Source organism: Lepus europaeus, chromosome 9 (genome assembly GCF_033115175.1).
Source record: "Lepus europaeus isolate LE1 chromosome 9, mLepTim1.pri, whole genome shotgun sequence".
Taxonomy (NCBI): domain Eukaryota; kingdom Metazoa; phylum Chordata; class Mammalia; order Lagomorpha; family Leporidae; genus Lepus; species Lepus europaeus.
In genome coordinates, this window is record NC_084835.1 from 125,644,057 (window position 1) to 125,657,923 (window position 13,867).

General features: G+C 52.1%; 1 protein-coding gene across 6 annotated transcripts in view; it reads left to right on the forward strand.

Moving 5' to 3' along the window:
- The window catches only part of ADNP2 (ADNP homeobox 2), a 38,289-nt gene extending 27,339 nt beyond the window's left edge, over positions 1–10,950 (forward strand). For all 6 annotated transcript variants that reach the window (XM_062201845.1, XM_062201842.1, XM_062201844.1 and 3 more), the window contains 2 exons: positions 1,047–1,136; positions 6,390–10,950. In XM_062201845.1, coding sequence (XP_062057829.1) covers positions 1,047–1,136; positions 6,390–9,575 — 3,276 coding nt within the window. In that variant the 3' untranslated portion in view covers positions 9,576–10,950. The remainder of the gene's footprint in view (positions 1–1,046; positions 1,137–6,389) is intronic.
- Positions 10,951–13,867: the final 2,917 nt, after the last annotated feature.

Sequence of the window (13,867 nt, forward strand, 5' to 3'; positions counted from 1 at the left end):
CCCTGCACCGGCATGGGAGACCGGGAGGAAGCACCTGGCTCCTGGCTTCGGATCAGTGCAGCACTGGCCATAGCGGCCATTAGGGGAGTGAACCAACGGAAGGAAGACCTTTCTCTCTGTCTCTCTCTCACTGTCTATAACTCTACCTGTTAAATTTAAAAAAAAAAAAAGGATGTTTTAGGTCATGCATTTAACAAATAACAGCTTTCAGAGGTGCGGTCTCTGAAACATGGATCAAACTTTTTTTTTTTAATTTAATTTTTTTTATTTTTAATTTTTTTTTGACAGGCAGAGTTAGTGAGAGAGACAGAGAGAAAGGTCTTCCTTTTTTCGTTGGTTCACCCCCCAAGTGGCCACTACGGCTGGTGCGTTACGGCCGGCGCACTGCGCCGTTCCGAAGCCAGGAGCCAGGTGCTTCCTCCTGGTCTCCTATGAGGGTGCAGTGGGCCATCCTCCACTGCCTTCCCAGGCCACAGCAGAGAGCTGGCCTGGAAGAGGGGCAACCGGGACAGAATCCTGCGCCCCAACCGGGACTAGAACCCAGTGTGCCAGCGCCACAGGCGGAGGATTAGCCTAGTGAGCCGTGGCGCCGGCCCTATGGATCAAACTCTTGAACTCAGAGAATACTAGATATGTTTGTAAATAAACTTACAACTTGAATGCTTAAAAAATTATGGTGTTTAGGGTAAAAATTTACTTTGAAGTGCTTTTCACTTTTTTGTGTACTCATGAAGCTGGTGGACATTTTAGAATCATGACTGCATTTGAACTTTGCTTACAGAAACAAATGTAGAAAATGGTTTGTTGGAGAGTCTCCTCTGCCTCTTATAAAACTATGATTGATTTTAAGGTGAATCATTTTCAGTCTTTTCCTCGAGTTTCATACTTAGGGAGTACTCTGTCAAAGTGTGCTGATGGCTTTGCTTTCATTTCTCTTTTAGCATGTAGATTTCTTAGGCACCAGTAATCTCATCAGGTTCTAATGACATATTTACCTTCTGATTTTTGCATAACGCTCTCTCCCCTTTTTCTCTCCCTTTTTAAAGGACCTTAAAGGCTTTGATCCAGGAGAGAAGTACTTTTATAACACATCATGGGGTGATGTTTCTCTCTGGGAACCTTCTGGAAAGAAAGCGGTATGTATTTTTTGTACTTTTTGTGTTTCCTCAAGATAAGAATAAGTGTAACCCTCATCTAACATCATATAGTTGGATGTTGCTGGTGAGTGAGTGGAGAGGAGGTATAATGAAACTATTCAGGGAGGGACAAAGGAAATGAAGTTTAGTGTTTGGTCATGTAGGGTTGTTGATGCTGTGAGAGTTTGCTGTATGTAGAGCTGATGCAGTGATGTTACTTGTCTTTATAAGATGTCACTGGTATGTGACAGACCTTTGATTTAATAATTGTCTTGAATAAAACAGTGCCGTAGTACTGAGTGCATAGTAGTCATGAGCTATGACAGCTTTCAGTCAGTGGATGGCTGTGCGTGTGACAGTGGTCCTGAAAAAACCCTGTGAGCTAGCAGTGTGTGGCCACTGTGATATCGTCGTAGGACAGCGCGTTACTCCTGTGTTTGTGGTGGTGTTGGCCTACAATGTGTGTGAAAGTGTAGCACATACAGTCAGGTACAGTACCACCTGCTAATGGTGATAAACAGCTGTGTTGCTGGTTGAGCTACAGTCACGTGTCACCGAACAGGGACATGTCTGAGAACTGTGTCCCCTGGTGTTTTCGTAGGGATCGCACAGAGTGGCTCAGCCTGCTGCCCAGCTAGATTGAGGTGTCGCCCACTGCTTAGACTAAAGGCTGGACCCTGTGGTCCTAGTGCTGAGTAGTGAAGGCAGTTGTAGCCCAGGTGTGTATCCAGACACAGGAAAAGGCACAGTAGGGCCTGGTAGAGAAGGTCAGAGTGGCGTAGCTGGTGGGGCGTGTGCCGTGAAAGGAGGTTGCAGGACCAGAAGCTGCCGTGGTGAGCGTGCGGGTGAGGCTGGGGCTGCTCAGGAGGCCTGGGAGGTGGGCCTCAGAACACTGTGGACTTGGTTGCACTTGATATATAACAATATTTTTCTTCAGTAATGAAATAGCCTTAGCTTGCTGTATACATCATTTCTATTTCCTTATCCTAAAAGCATTTTCTTCTTCTTCTTCTTTTTTTTTTTTAAAGATTTATTCATTTGCTTGAAAGGCAGAGCATCAGAGAGGGGGAGAGAGTGATCCTGTGTCCTCTGGTTCACTCCCCAAATGGCTGGGGCTGGGCTACTTCCTGGGACACCAGAGCACGAATTTGAGTCCCGGCTGCTCCACTTCTGATGCAGCTCCCTGCTAATGGCCTGGGAAAGCAGTGGAGGGCCTCTGCCACCCATGTGGGAGAACTGGATAGAGTTCTGGGTTCCTGGCTTTCATTGTAGCCATTTCGGGAGTGAACCAGCAGATGGAAGATATTCTTTCTAATCTCTCTCTCTCTTTCTATCGCTCTGCCTTTCAAATAAGTAAATAAATCTTTTTTTGTTTTTCTTTTTAAAAGATTTATTTATTTATTTCAGAGGCAGAGAGAGAAGTCTTCCATCCACTGGTTCAGTCCCCAAATGGCTGCAAAGGCTAGAGCCGGGCTGTTCTGAAGTCAGGAGCTTCTTCTGGGTCTCCCCACATGGGTGCAGATGCCCAAGCACTTGGGTCATCATCTACTGGATTGGAAGTGGAGCAGCCAGGTCTCAAACTGGCACCTATATGGGATGCCGGCACTGCAGGTGGCAGCTTTACCTGCTGTACCACAGCTTCAGTCCCAGTAAATAAATCTTAAAAGAAAAAATCTTGACTTATGAATCTTAGGCCTTATTGATTTTTCTCAACCAATTTCTTTATCCTATAATGTAATATACAGTATGTATAGTGACACACTTTTCATCAATAAATTTTTAAATATATTTTCATTTTATTTGAAGGACCTAGGGAGGGAGACCTTCCATGTGCTGGTTCACTCCCCAGATGCCCACAACAGTGAGGTGCCTGGAACTCAACCCAGGCTTCCCATGTAGGTGGCAGGGGCCCAAGTACTGAAGCCGTCGCCTGCTTCCTCCAGGGGTACCCATCAGCAAAAAGCTGGATGGAGGTAGAGTAAGAACCAGGCACCGTGGAATGAAATCTGGGCCTCCCAGCACTGCTCCAGCATTGTGAATTGGTGCTGTAGAGCAGGCTTAGGTTAAGGGAGGGGTGAAGTTTATGTTCTTGTTGGGTAATAAAATGTTCAATACCAACTTGAAATAAGAGAGATGACTTGTGAGACAGGTGCTCATTCCGAAGAAGGAGCAAGAGTGGCTGCCTGCGCGCTCGAGCCCGGGACCTGCCAGTTTGGGTGTCTCTGTCCCCTGGTGGTCTTCCTGCTGTCAGCCGTCTCTGGGGAAACAGGAACAGGAGCAGTTTCCAGAGACTTGGCAGGAAAGCTGTGTGACCACGCTGAGTTGTGCTCACACCGCTGTGGGGACCTCAGGTGAGGAAGCTTTCTGTGGGGCCTTGGGGATGCAGCGTCCAGGGTTGACACAGAGACAGCACAGGTCCTACAACGACTCCTCTTCTCTGGCTGTTTTTCTTTCCCAATTGCTGGTGAGCTGATGGTCATGCTCACGTTCTTTCTGGTTGATCATTGTCCTAGAACCTGTGAGCTTCTGCCTCATTCTCTGGTGAATGCTAGGAGTGGGATTGCTGGGTTGCACGGTGAACTAAGTGTCTGCTTATCTTGATAAGCAAGTGGCCATACCCTTTCTCTTTCCCACTAGCAGTGTGAGAGTTCCCTTGCTCTGCATCTGCAATAGATTTGATAATGTCAAGTTTATCTATCTGTTGACTTAGCTATTTTCTTGTTTTTAAATAATTTACAGAGAGAGAGGGAGAGACAATGAGATCTTTCATCTGTTGGCTCACTCCTCAAATGGCCACAACAGCCAGGGCTGGGCCAGGTGGAAGCCAGAAGCCTCTCCTGGGTCTCCCACATGAGTGCAGGGGCCCACGCACGTGGGCCATCCTCTGCAACTTTCCCAAGCGCGTTAGTGGGGAGCTGCATTGGAAATGAAGCAGCCAAGACTGGAACCAGCACCACTGTGGGATGCCAGTGCTGCAGGTGGCCACCCAACCCACGGGGTCACAGTGCCAGCCCCTGACTTGGCTATAGAGTTCCCCGGTTAACCCAGGTTTAACCATATCTACCTTGGCTTTTAATTGGCACTTCATTAGTGACTGGTAATGGTGAGCATATTTTCATCTGGTTATTTCAATTACAGTTAAGAAATCTTTGCTTAAGGGCCAGCTAGTTCACTCCCCAAATGGCTGTTACAGCTGGGACTGGGCCAAAGCTAGGAGCCAGGAGCTTCTTCTGGGTCTCCCACATGGGTGCAGGGGCCCAAGCATTTGGGCCATCTTCCACTGCTTGCCTAGGAGCATTAGCAGGGAACTGGATTGGAAGTGGAGCAGCTGAGAGTTGACCTGGTGCCCATATGGGATGCTGGCACTGCAGGCAGTGGTTTAACCCGCTGTGCTATAATGTTGGCTCCCAGATATTAAACTATTTAAAAATGTGTTCTCAGAACCAGTGAAAGAAGGTTTTTTTTTGAATTGTATAGTCTGGGTTGAGGCTCTTGCTTGAAGTTTATTCTAGATCCTCCCACAAGTAATAGAGTGTGGGCTTTTCTGACGGAGAAGATGGCAACGTGATGTTGAACATATGGGATAAGTTTTCTAACCTGTAAACCAAGACGAAAACCTGCCTGAGGTAGGAGATACGACGGCAGAACCTTAAGGGACAGGAATCTATGTGTGTGTGTGTTGGAGGGAGATCATGAGAACAGATGTGTGGGAAGGGTCCCAGCTACCCCGTGGTCACTGTGATTGTGCCACAGCTGGCTGGGGTGCTCAGAAACATGTTTCCTCCTGAGCCTGGGATGGGGGCGCTAAGATCTCCAGACGGCGGTGAGGCCAGCGGTCAGTGTCCATGTGTTCTCAGGTCAGCAGCAGCAGGGTGGTGGCGCGGCAGCAGACTGCACGCCTCAGTTGGCTGGCCCAGGCTGCGTGTCTGTCTGTCTTGGGCCCTCGTGAGATTCCATATGGTCAGCACTGTGTTCTGTGGCTGGACACTTGCTTCACGGTACTCCTAGATCCTGAATCCGGGTGCTCCCCTTTTCTGTCCTCCCGATGGCATGCTGGGTACTTTCACAGCTGAGCACTGTCACTTGGTTCCTGCCAGCTCTAGTCTAACACCCTGAAAGCCACATTAGTTGTCAGTAAATTCCAGAGATTTCAGAATTTGGAGTAAAAACAAAATTGGAATGAAGAAATGGGATGAGAGCTGGCACTGTGGCATAGTGGGTAAAGCTGCTGCCTGCAGTGCCAGCATCCCATACGGGTGCCGGTTCAGGTCCCGACTGCTCCACTTCCAGTCCAGCTCCTTGCTAATATGCCTGGGAAAACAGCAGAAAACGGCTCAAGTCCATTGGTTCCTGCACCCACATAGGAGACCCGAAAGAAGCTCTTGGATTCAGTATGGCCGTTTGGGTAGTGAGCCAGCAGATAAAGATCTCTTTCTCTGTCTTTCCTTCTCTCTCTCTGTAATTCTGCCTTTCAAATAAATAAATCTTAAAAAATGAAAAGAACAAGGGGCTGGCGCTGTGGCATGGTGGGTTAAACATCCATCTGCAGCACCAGTATCCCATCTGGTTGTGGGTTCTAGTCCTGGCTGCTCCACTTCCAATCCAGCTCTCTGCTGTGGCCTAGGAAAGCAGTGGAAGATGGCCCAAGTCCTTGGGCCCCTGCACCAGCATGAGAGACCCAGAAGAAGCTCCTGGCTCCTGGCTTTGGATTGGCCCAGCCCTGGCCATTGTGGTCATTTAGGGAGTGAACCAGTAGATGGAAGACCAACCTCTCTCTGTAACTCTGCTTCTCAAGGAAATAAATCTTTACGAAAAGAGAAAAGAAAAGAAATGGGATAAGGGGAGAAAATACTTTTCTGTTGCAGAAAATTAGCTGAGTTTGTGTTGGTCAGTGCAGTTAGGTCGAAGTACAGGCCAGTAGCTGTGCTTCTCACGTGACGTTGAGTGCACGTCCACGATGAAGCGTCCCTGGGACAGCTGTACTGGTTACGCGGACGGTCTCACAGCCCAGGGGCAGCCCCGAGAAGTGCCACAGAGGCTGTGGAGTGTGGTCCAGGGGCCCCAGACACTCCGTGTCTGTTCCTTTACAGGGAAGACTTGCTGACCTTGTTTAGGAAGAACCCTTGTTCCCTGAGGAGTGATGGGGTATCTAGCACCCTGGAAGAAAAAGAGCTCCACCCTCCTGGCCTGCAGACAGGGTAGCATCTGATAGTTTTGTTGAACTGTGCTTAAGACTTCATTTTCTCTTGCCAGAGATACCGAACAAAGCCGTACTGTTGTGGCCTCTGTAAGTACTCCACAAAGGTGCTGACGTCCTTCAGAAACCATTTGCATCGCTACCACGAAGACGAGGTCGACCAGGAGCTGGTGATCCCGTGCCCGAACTGTGTGTTTGCGTCCCAGCCCCGAGTGGTGGGAAAGCACTTCAGAATGTTTCACGCGCCGGTCCGGAAAGTCCAGAACTACACTGTGAACATTTTAGGGGAAACCAAGTCATCAAGGAGCGACGTGATAAGCTTTACGTGTTTAAAATGTAACTTTTCCAACACTTTGTACTACAGCATGAAGAAGCATGTGCTGGTGGCTCACTTTCACTACCTAATTAACTCCTACTTTGGCCTGCGGAGTGAGGAGATGGGCGAGCAACCCAAGAAGGACGACGGGCTTTGTGGGGAGAAGGGGCCGCCCGACAGGTACTACTGTAAGAAGTGCAGTGCCCACGCCAGCAGCCAGGACGCGCTAATGTACCACATTCTGACGTCGGATATACACAGGGACTTGGAGAACAAGCTTCGCTCTGTGATCTCAGAGCACATCAAGAGGACTGGCCTGCTGAAGCAAATGCACATCGCTCCCAAGCCAGCCGCGCGCGTGGCCATCGCCCGGAGCGGCGGTGCGCCCCCTGGCCTCGCGGCCCCGCCTCCTTGCTTTCATCTCGCCTTGCCGCAGAACAGTCAGAGCCCAGCCGTGGTGCAGCCGGTGACCGTGGCCCCGGGCACTTCTGGGAGCCTTACGCATTCTCCGCCTGCCGTGGCTCAGTCCCGTGTGACTCTCGTCTCCAGTCCTCTGCCGGTGTGCCAGAGCAACCTCACTCTGCAGCCCTCGGCTCCTCAGCCCGTCTTTCTCTCTCCTGGGGTCCCACTTAGTAAGTCAGGGAAGCCTCCCGTGTTGCCCCTCAGCCAGCCAGTGGGGCCTGCCAGTAAGTCCGTGGGGCCTGGTGTCCTGCCAGTGAACCAGGCTGTCCGCCCTGGAGTCTTGCCCCTTGCCCAGCCTGTTGGGCCTGTTAACAGACCTGCTGGGCCTGGCGTCCTCCCCGTCAACCCTGCTGTCACCCCAGGGGTTCTGCAGGCTGTCTCCCCAGGGGTGATTTCTGTGAGCCGGGCAGTCCCATCTGGGGTCCTTCCTGCAGGCCAGATGAGTCCTGCTGGAGTTATTCCTGGACAGACGGCCACTTCCGGGGTTCTGCCTCCTGGCCAGATGGTCCAGTCGGGGGTTCTCCCTGTTGGCCAGACCGCCCCGTCGCGAGTTCTGCCCTCTGCCCAGACAGTGCCGTTGAGGGTTCTCCCTGCGGGCCAGGCGGTGCCACCTGCATTGCTTTCCCCTAACCAGACGGTCCCCTCAGGTGCTGTCCCTGTGAACCAGGGCGTGGGTTCTGGTGTTCTTCAGCTCGGCCAGCCCGTCGTGTCAGGAGTTGTCCCCGTGGGCCAGCCAGTGCGGCCCGGGGTTCTGCAGCTGAGTCAGCCTGTCGGCACCGGCATCGTGCCTGTGAACCAGCCGGTGAGAGCCGGCTCGGCCCAGAGCACCACCTTCCTGACCTCAGGCTCCATTCTTCGGCAGCTCATCCCCACAGGAAAGCAAGTGAACGGCATTCCGACCTACACGCTGGCCCCGCTGTCTGTCACTCTGCCTGTGCCCCCTGGGGGCCTCACGACCGTCACCCCGCCACAGATGCCCATCCAGCTCCTGCCCTCAGGGGCAGCTGCGCAGACAGCGGGCTCTGTGCCCAGCCTGCCCTCCCCTCCCGTGCTGGTGGGGGCCGCCCAGAGCGTGTTTGTCCAGGCCTCTCCATCTATGCCAGACGCAAATCAGGTGCTCAGACAGGCCAAGCAGTGGAAAACCTGTCCCGTGTGCAATGAGCTCTTTCCATCCAACGTCTACCAGGTTCACATGGAGGTGGCTCATAAGCACAGCGAGTCCAAGACTGGTCAGAAGAGGGAGCCCGAGAAGCTGGCAGCCTGTGCGCCGTTCCTGAAGTGGACCAGGGAGAAAGTGGTCCGGTGCCTGTCCTGCAAACGCCTGGTTTCGGAGGGCGAGCTCATCCGTCACTTGCTGACGCACGGCCTGGCCTGCTTGTTCTGTCCCTGCACTTTCCACGACATCAGAGGCCTCGCAGAGCACAGCAAGACCGTGCACTTGGGCAAGAAGAAGCTGCCCGTGGATTACAGCAACAAAGGTTTCCAGTTAGATCTTGACGCCAACGGCAACCTGCTCTTTCCCCACCTTGATTTCGTCACTGTCCTGCCCAAGGAAGAGCTCGGGGAGCGGGAGGTCTACCTGGCCATCCTTGCCGGGGTTCACTCCAAGTCCCTGGTGCCCGTCTACGTGAAGGTGAGGCCGCAGACCGAGGGCCTGCCCGGGAACCTCAGCAAGCCGGCCCTGACCTGCCCCTTCTGCTTCGGCACCTTTGGGAGCACAGAAGCCTATGAGCTGCACCTGAAGGAGAGGCACCACATCATGCCCACCGTGCACACCATCCTCAAGTCTCCAGCCTTCAAGTGCATCCACTGCTGTGGCGTTTACACTGGAAACATGACCCTGGCCGCCATCGCCATCCACCTGCTGCGCTGTCGCAGTGCGCCCAAGGACAGCAGCTCAGACCTGCAGATCCAGCCCGAGCTGATGGAGAACAGCCAGCTGCTCTTAGTCAGCGGGGAGGTGATCCACGATTCTGGTTTCCCTGTGAAGAGGAAGCTGCCCGAAGGCCACTCGGGGGCAGACGCCCAGCGGGATGGGGAGGAGCAGCCCCCCACCCCGAATGCCGACGCAGCCCCCGCCCCAGAAAAGGCGGCGAGTGTTGTGCCTTTCAAAAGACAAAGGAATGAAAGCAGGACAGAGGTGCCGGCTGTCGGTGACGACGCGCTTCAGATTCTGGCGCTGGACCCCAAGAGATACGAGGACCGCTCCTACGAAAAGAAAAAGCAGTTCCTCAGAGATTATTTCCACAAGAGACCGTATCCCAGTAAAAAGGAGATAGAACTGCTGTCCTCACTCTTGTGGGTGTGGAAAATCGATGTGGCCTCGTTTTTCGGGAAACGAAGATACGTTTGCATGAAAGCAATAAAAAGTCACAAACCCTCTGTACTTTTAGGCTTTGATATGTCTGAACTTAAAAATGTTAAACATAGACTGAACTTTGAGTATGAACCAGAAAGCTTGTAAAACAGTCATTCTGAAGTGCTAGGGGATAGACTTTCCTACTGAGATTTGAATAGGGTGTCCTTCGCTGTGTCGACTTAATCAGTTCCAGTGGTTGTCATGCTGCTCCTTAGATTTATTTCAGGTGCTCAGAAAGACCTCTGTGTAAGGAAGAGACTAGTTCTTTCAGATTTGTTTCCTACAGTTTGATTTGTAAATTATTTTGTTTTTTTCTGTCATGTAAATTAAATCTTTTGATATTTCATGCACGCCTTGTTTTCCCAGTAGTGTCAGTAATCTTATGACTAAACAACTGAACCCTGCAAACATTTGGCTTTTTCTTTCCATTTAAGGAAACTCCAGCTGTTCTCAGAAGCGCGAGTAACGCAGGTTGGGGCGTTGCTCTCCTGAGCGCCGCAGACGGTGCAGGGGGCCGGGGAGACCAGGCACAGACCTGGTGGGTGGTTCCGTGAGGGATGCTCCGACCGCACTGCCTCAGGCTGGCTTCTCCTTTGTAAGCTACTCACTAGATTGTAATTTTGAGTTATATTTTTTCAGGTTTGTCCTAATAGTTTTTTAAAAATCATAATTCATAGAAAATCAGATGTTTGCATTTGTTAAGAATACGTTGAATCTGAAGTCTAGGGTATAGCTCATAAATTGAGCTACTTTAGAAATGAAGTGGCTGTAGGTGTGGCAGTGCTTCCAGTGTGGACTTGCCCTCGGTGCAGTGACGAGTCATTGCCCCAGTCACCGGGAGACAGTGGATCTTTAGTGCCTTTAGAATAAACATTGAGAACACAGCACACAAATTCTTAACCTAATTGCTCTTAGTGGGGGTGGGCCAGGGTACTCAGGAAGGAAACTTTGCCCCTGAATGTAGTCACTGATCCCAGCTGAGAGCAGACGTGGGCTCGTGGGGGACAAGGCCAACAGAGGAGCAAGACCTCAGTCTCCGTGGTTGGCGCCGTGAGTCTGAGGCGGTTTCCGGGGACTAACACTGCTGGGCGGGTGGACGGGCCTTTCTGTAGCCCAGGTGTCCAGGTGAGAGGCTGGGGGGTTGCTAACGAGTCGCCGTCGGCTCTGCCCTTTGGATGTTAAACCTCGCTTTTTTCCACACAACGTAAAGTGCAACACCAGGACCAGTCACGGGGTCACCAGTTAGCCTGTCTGACCGTCTTCAGGCAGAAGTACCTGGAGGGCGTGGCCTCTTCTGAGTCGCTGCTCTGTGGACTTGGAAAACCACACTCGCACGTGTCTGCTGCATCGCACGCCTGAGGTGGTCATGAGGCTGGTCTGTGATTTTCCGTGTTTTGTAAATTCAGAAAGAGAGCTTGTTGGCTTTTTTCCTAACCTGTTGTTTCCAGAGTGTCTATTTTGAATTAAAATTTGTTATACCAATGCAAATAGGACTGTTTAATTCTTTTAATGTTAACAGTCTGCTAACTCAGCAGTAATCTAAACACGGAAATAGGCACATTTGCAGTCTGAAGCACATTGCCTGTCCTTGCAGGACAGAGGAGCTGATGATGAGGGTCAGAGCGTCGTGCTGGGGACGCCCCAAGTCCCAGGAGGGTGGTAGCTGGGACCTGAGCTTTGTCTGTGGCTCTCGCAGTGCCTGTCCATGTGGAGGTGCTGCCAAGGGGCAGTCTCCTGTCTGCTGAGGGCTGACCCTTAACCTCTGCAGGGGGCAGTAGAGCTGCTGGACCTCAGCACTACTGGTGTTTGGCGCCAGGTGGTTCTTGGGGCGCCAGGTCCTGTCTGCCCTGTCACCCAGAGTCCTGCTGAACTTCTGTTAACTAAGGAACACACATCCTAGGAAGCACTTGGTGGACTTTATTTATTTTTTTAGTTACTAGAACAGAAAACATTTTATTCTCTTTCTGGTTGTTTCATTACGAATTCCTAACTTTCTGTCTGCTGGTTATAAGGGGTTACTTTGTAGCACACCTGTTAATTTAGGATTCTGCAGCTTAGGTGTTCTGATTTGCGGATATTGAGCCACAGCTGCAGAATTTGTTCTGATGTTGTAAGTTTAAACGTCATTTTAGCAACAGGGAGGCTAAAGGATCTGCACTGACAGGGAAGCAGCTCTGCCCAAGTTCCCTCTGGTCCCAGACCACCCGAGTGGAGTGGAGCCGTGGGACTCGGAGCCCGATGCTGACGACACAGAGGAAGTTGTGCGCCTCAGGGCTGCTGTCTCGGGGCTGCTGTCCCAGCTGAACTACGGCTCAGCCGGTTTTAGCAGAAGTGCGCCACGTTGAGAAATGACTGACTTAGCACTCTTTTCGGTGTCTGAGAGGCCTCCCAGGTGCCCACAGCAGCCAGGGCTGAGCCGCCCACAGCGGGAACTGGAAGCTCCATCTGGGCTTCCCGCGCGGGAGGCAGGCACCAACACGAATCCCACCGCTGCCTCCCGGAGAGCTCGTGAGCCGGAGTGGAGCTGAGACTTGAGCCCAGGTGTTCTGAAGTGGGACCAAGCAAACACCGGCACAGCCGCACATTGGGAGAGAGAAATTGGTACAGTGAAAATCAGTTTTAAAGAAGGCACTCCTGGCCAGTGCCGCGGCTCACCAGGTTAATCCTCCGCCTGCGGCGCCGGCATCCCATATGGGCACTGGGTTCTAGTCCCGGTTGCTCCTCTTCCAGGCCAGCTCTCTGCTGTGGCCGGGAGGGCAGTGGAGGATGGTCCAAGTGCTTGGGCCCTGCACCCACATAGGAGACCAGGAGGAAGCACCTGGCTCCTGGCTTCGGATCGGTGCAGCGTCGGCTGTAGTGGCCATTTGGGGAATGAACCAACAGAACGAAGACCTTTCTCTCTCACTGTCTAACTCTGCCTGTCAAATTAAAAAAAGAAAAAGAAGGCGCTCCTGTGCCAGTCTCACGATCCCGCTCAGAATCACCGGCAGCGCTTTTTTAAAAAGGGAAACCGCTCTTTCCGGAAGGAAAGCTTTCCGGTGTGAACTTGGGATCTCAGGAGGAGGTTGGAAGCCACTTGGGCAGCCGCCTCGAGACGCACAAACTACAAGGTTGTACTCTGGAGTAGAAATTTTTTTCAAAAATTGTGTCGTCTAACTTGTGCTGTGAAGAGTAGGCTGCTGTTCTGTGGTTTACCGTCTCCTGAGGGTGAGAGCCGGCAAAAAGCAAGCAGCGCTGGCCCGTGGCCGCCTGCATAGGCACAGGCGGAGGTGTGTGGTGCACAAAGAGCTGCGTTTCCCAGCCCCTGCCAAGCATTGTCTGCCGCAGTGGAGACTCCGCGGTGCCTGTGCACGTGTCTGCAGGACGCGGGGAGCCGCGCAGGTGCGTGTTGGAGGCTTTGCTAGGTGAGCGCAGGCCATCTGCAAGGCAGGGCAGTTTTGTTATCAATTATATCTGGGTTTTGTTTGTGTTTTTCTAATTAAATAGGATAAGTAGGTGCATCAGGAAGGCAACGTAACCAGCAGGAGGGGGCAGAAGTGAGCACCCCGGCTGTGGGGCTCCGGGGTCACTGGTGAGGCCTTGTCCGCCTGTCCGCCTGCCTGTCCCCGCCTTTGGCCCACGTGGGGCCACATCGCAGCACAGCGCTGTTCAGCATGGACATTGCTGTTTGTTTGCACAGGCGGTGCCCAGTGGTAAGTGGATCAGTGCCTGGTGCCGCCAGGTTTTCTGGCCATATCCTGGCTGTTGACTTCAGTTCTTTGGCTTCTACATAAAATTCCATGTTTAATTAATTTGATGCCTAACAGTAAAAATTGAGGCACTAAAATAGATATATTGCTACTGAAATGTTGAATGTAGTTTCAGTATTTTAAAAACTAGCATGAAGCCTCCGCCTTGCGGCGCCGGCACACCGGGTTCTAGTCCCGGTTGGGGCGCCGGACTCTATCCCGGTTGCCCCTCTTCCAGGCCAGCTCTCTGCTATGGCCCGGGAAGGCAGTGGAGGATGGCCCAAGTGCTTGGGCCCTGCACCTCATGGGAGACCAGGAGAAGCACCTGGCTCCTGGCTTCGGATCAGCGCGATGCGCCGTCCGCAGCGGCCATTGGAGGGTGAACCATCGGCAAAAAAGAAGACCTTTCTCTCTGTCTCTCTCTCTCACTATCCACTCTGCCTATCAAAAAAAAAAAAAAAAAAAAAAAACAAAAAAACACAAAAACTAGCATGAAGGACCTAGTGTGAAGGACCGTCAGGACGCCACAGCTGGAACCACAGCCCAGGACGCCCGTGCCCACGTCAAGGACTCTCTGCTCCCCTGCCTGCTGGTGGCTGGGAAACACTTGGGCCATTGCATCCATGTGGGAGACCCAGGTGGAGTTCCTGACTCGTGGCTTCTCCCTGG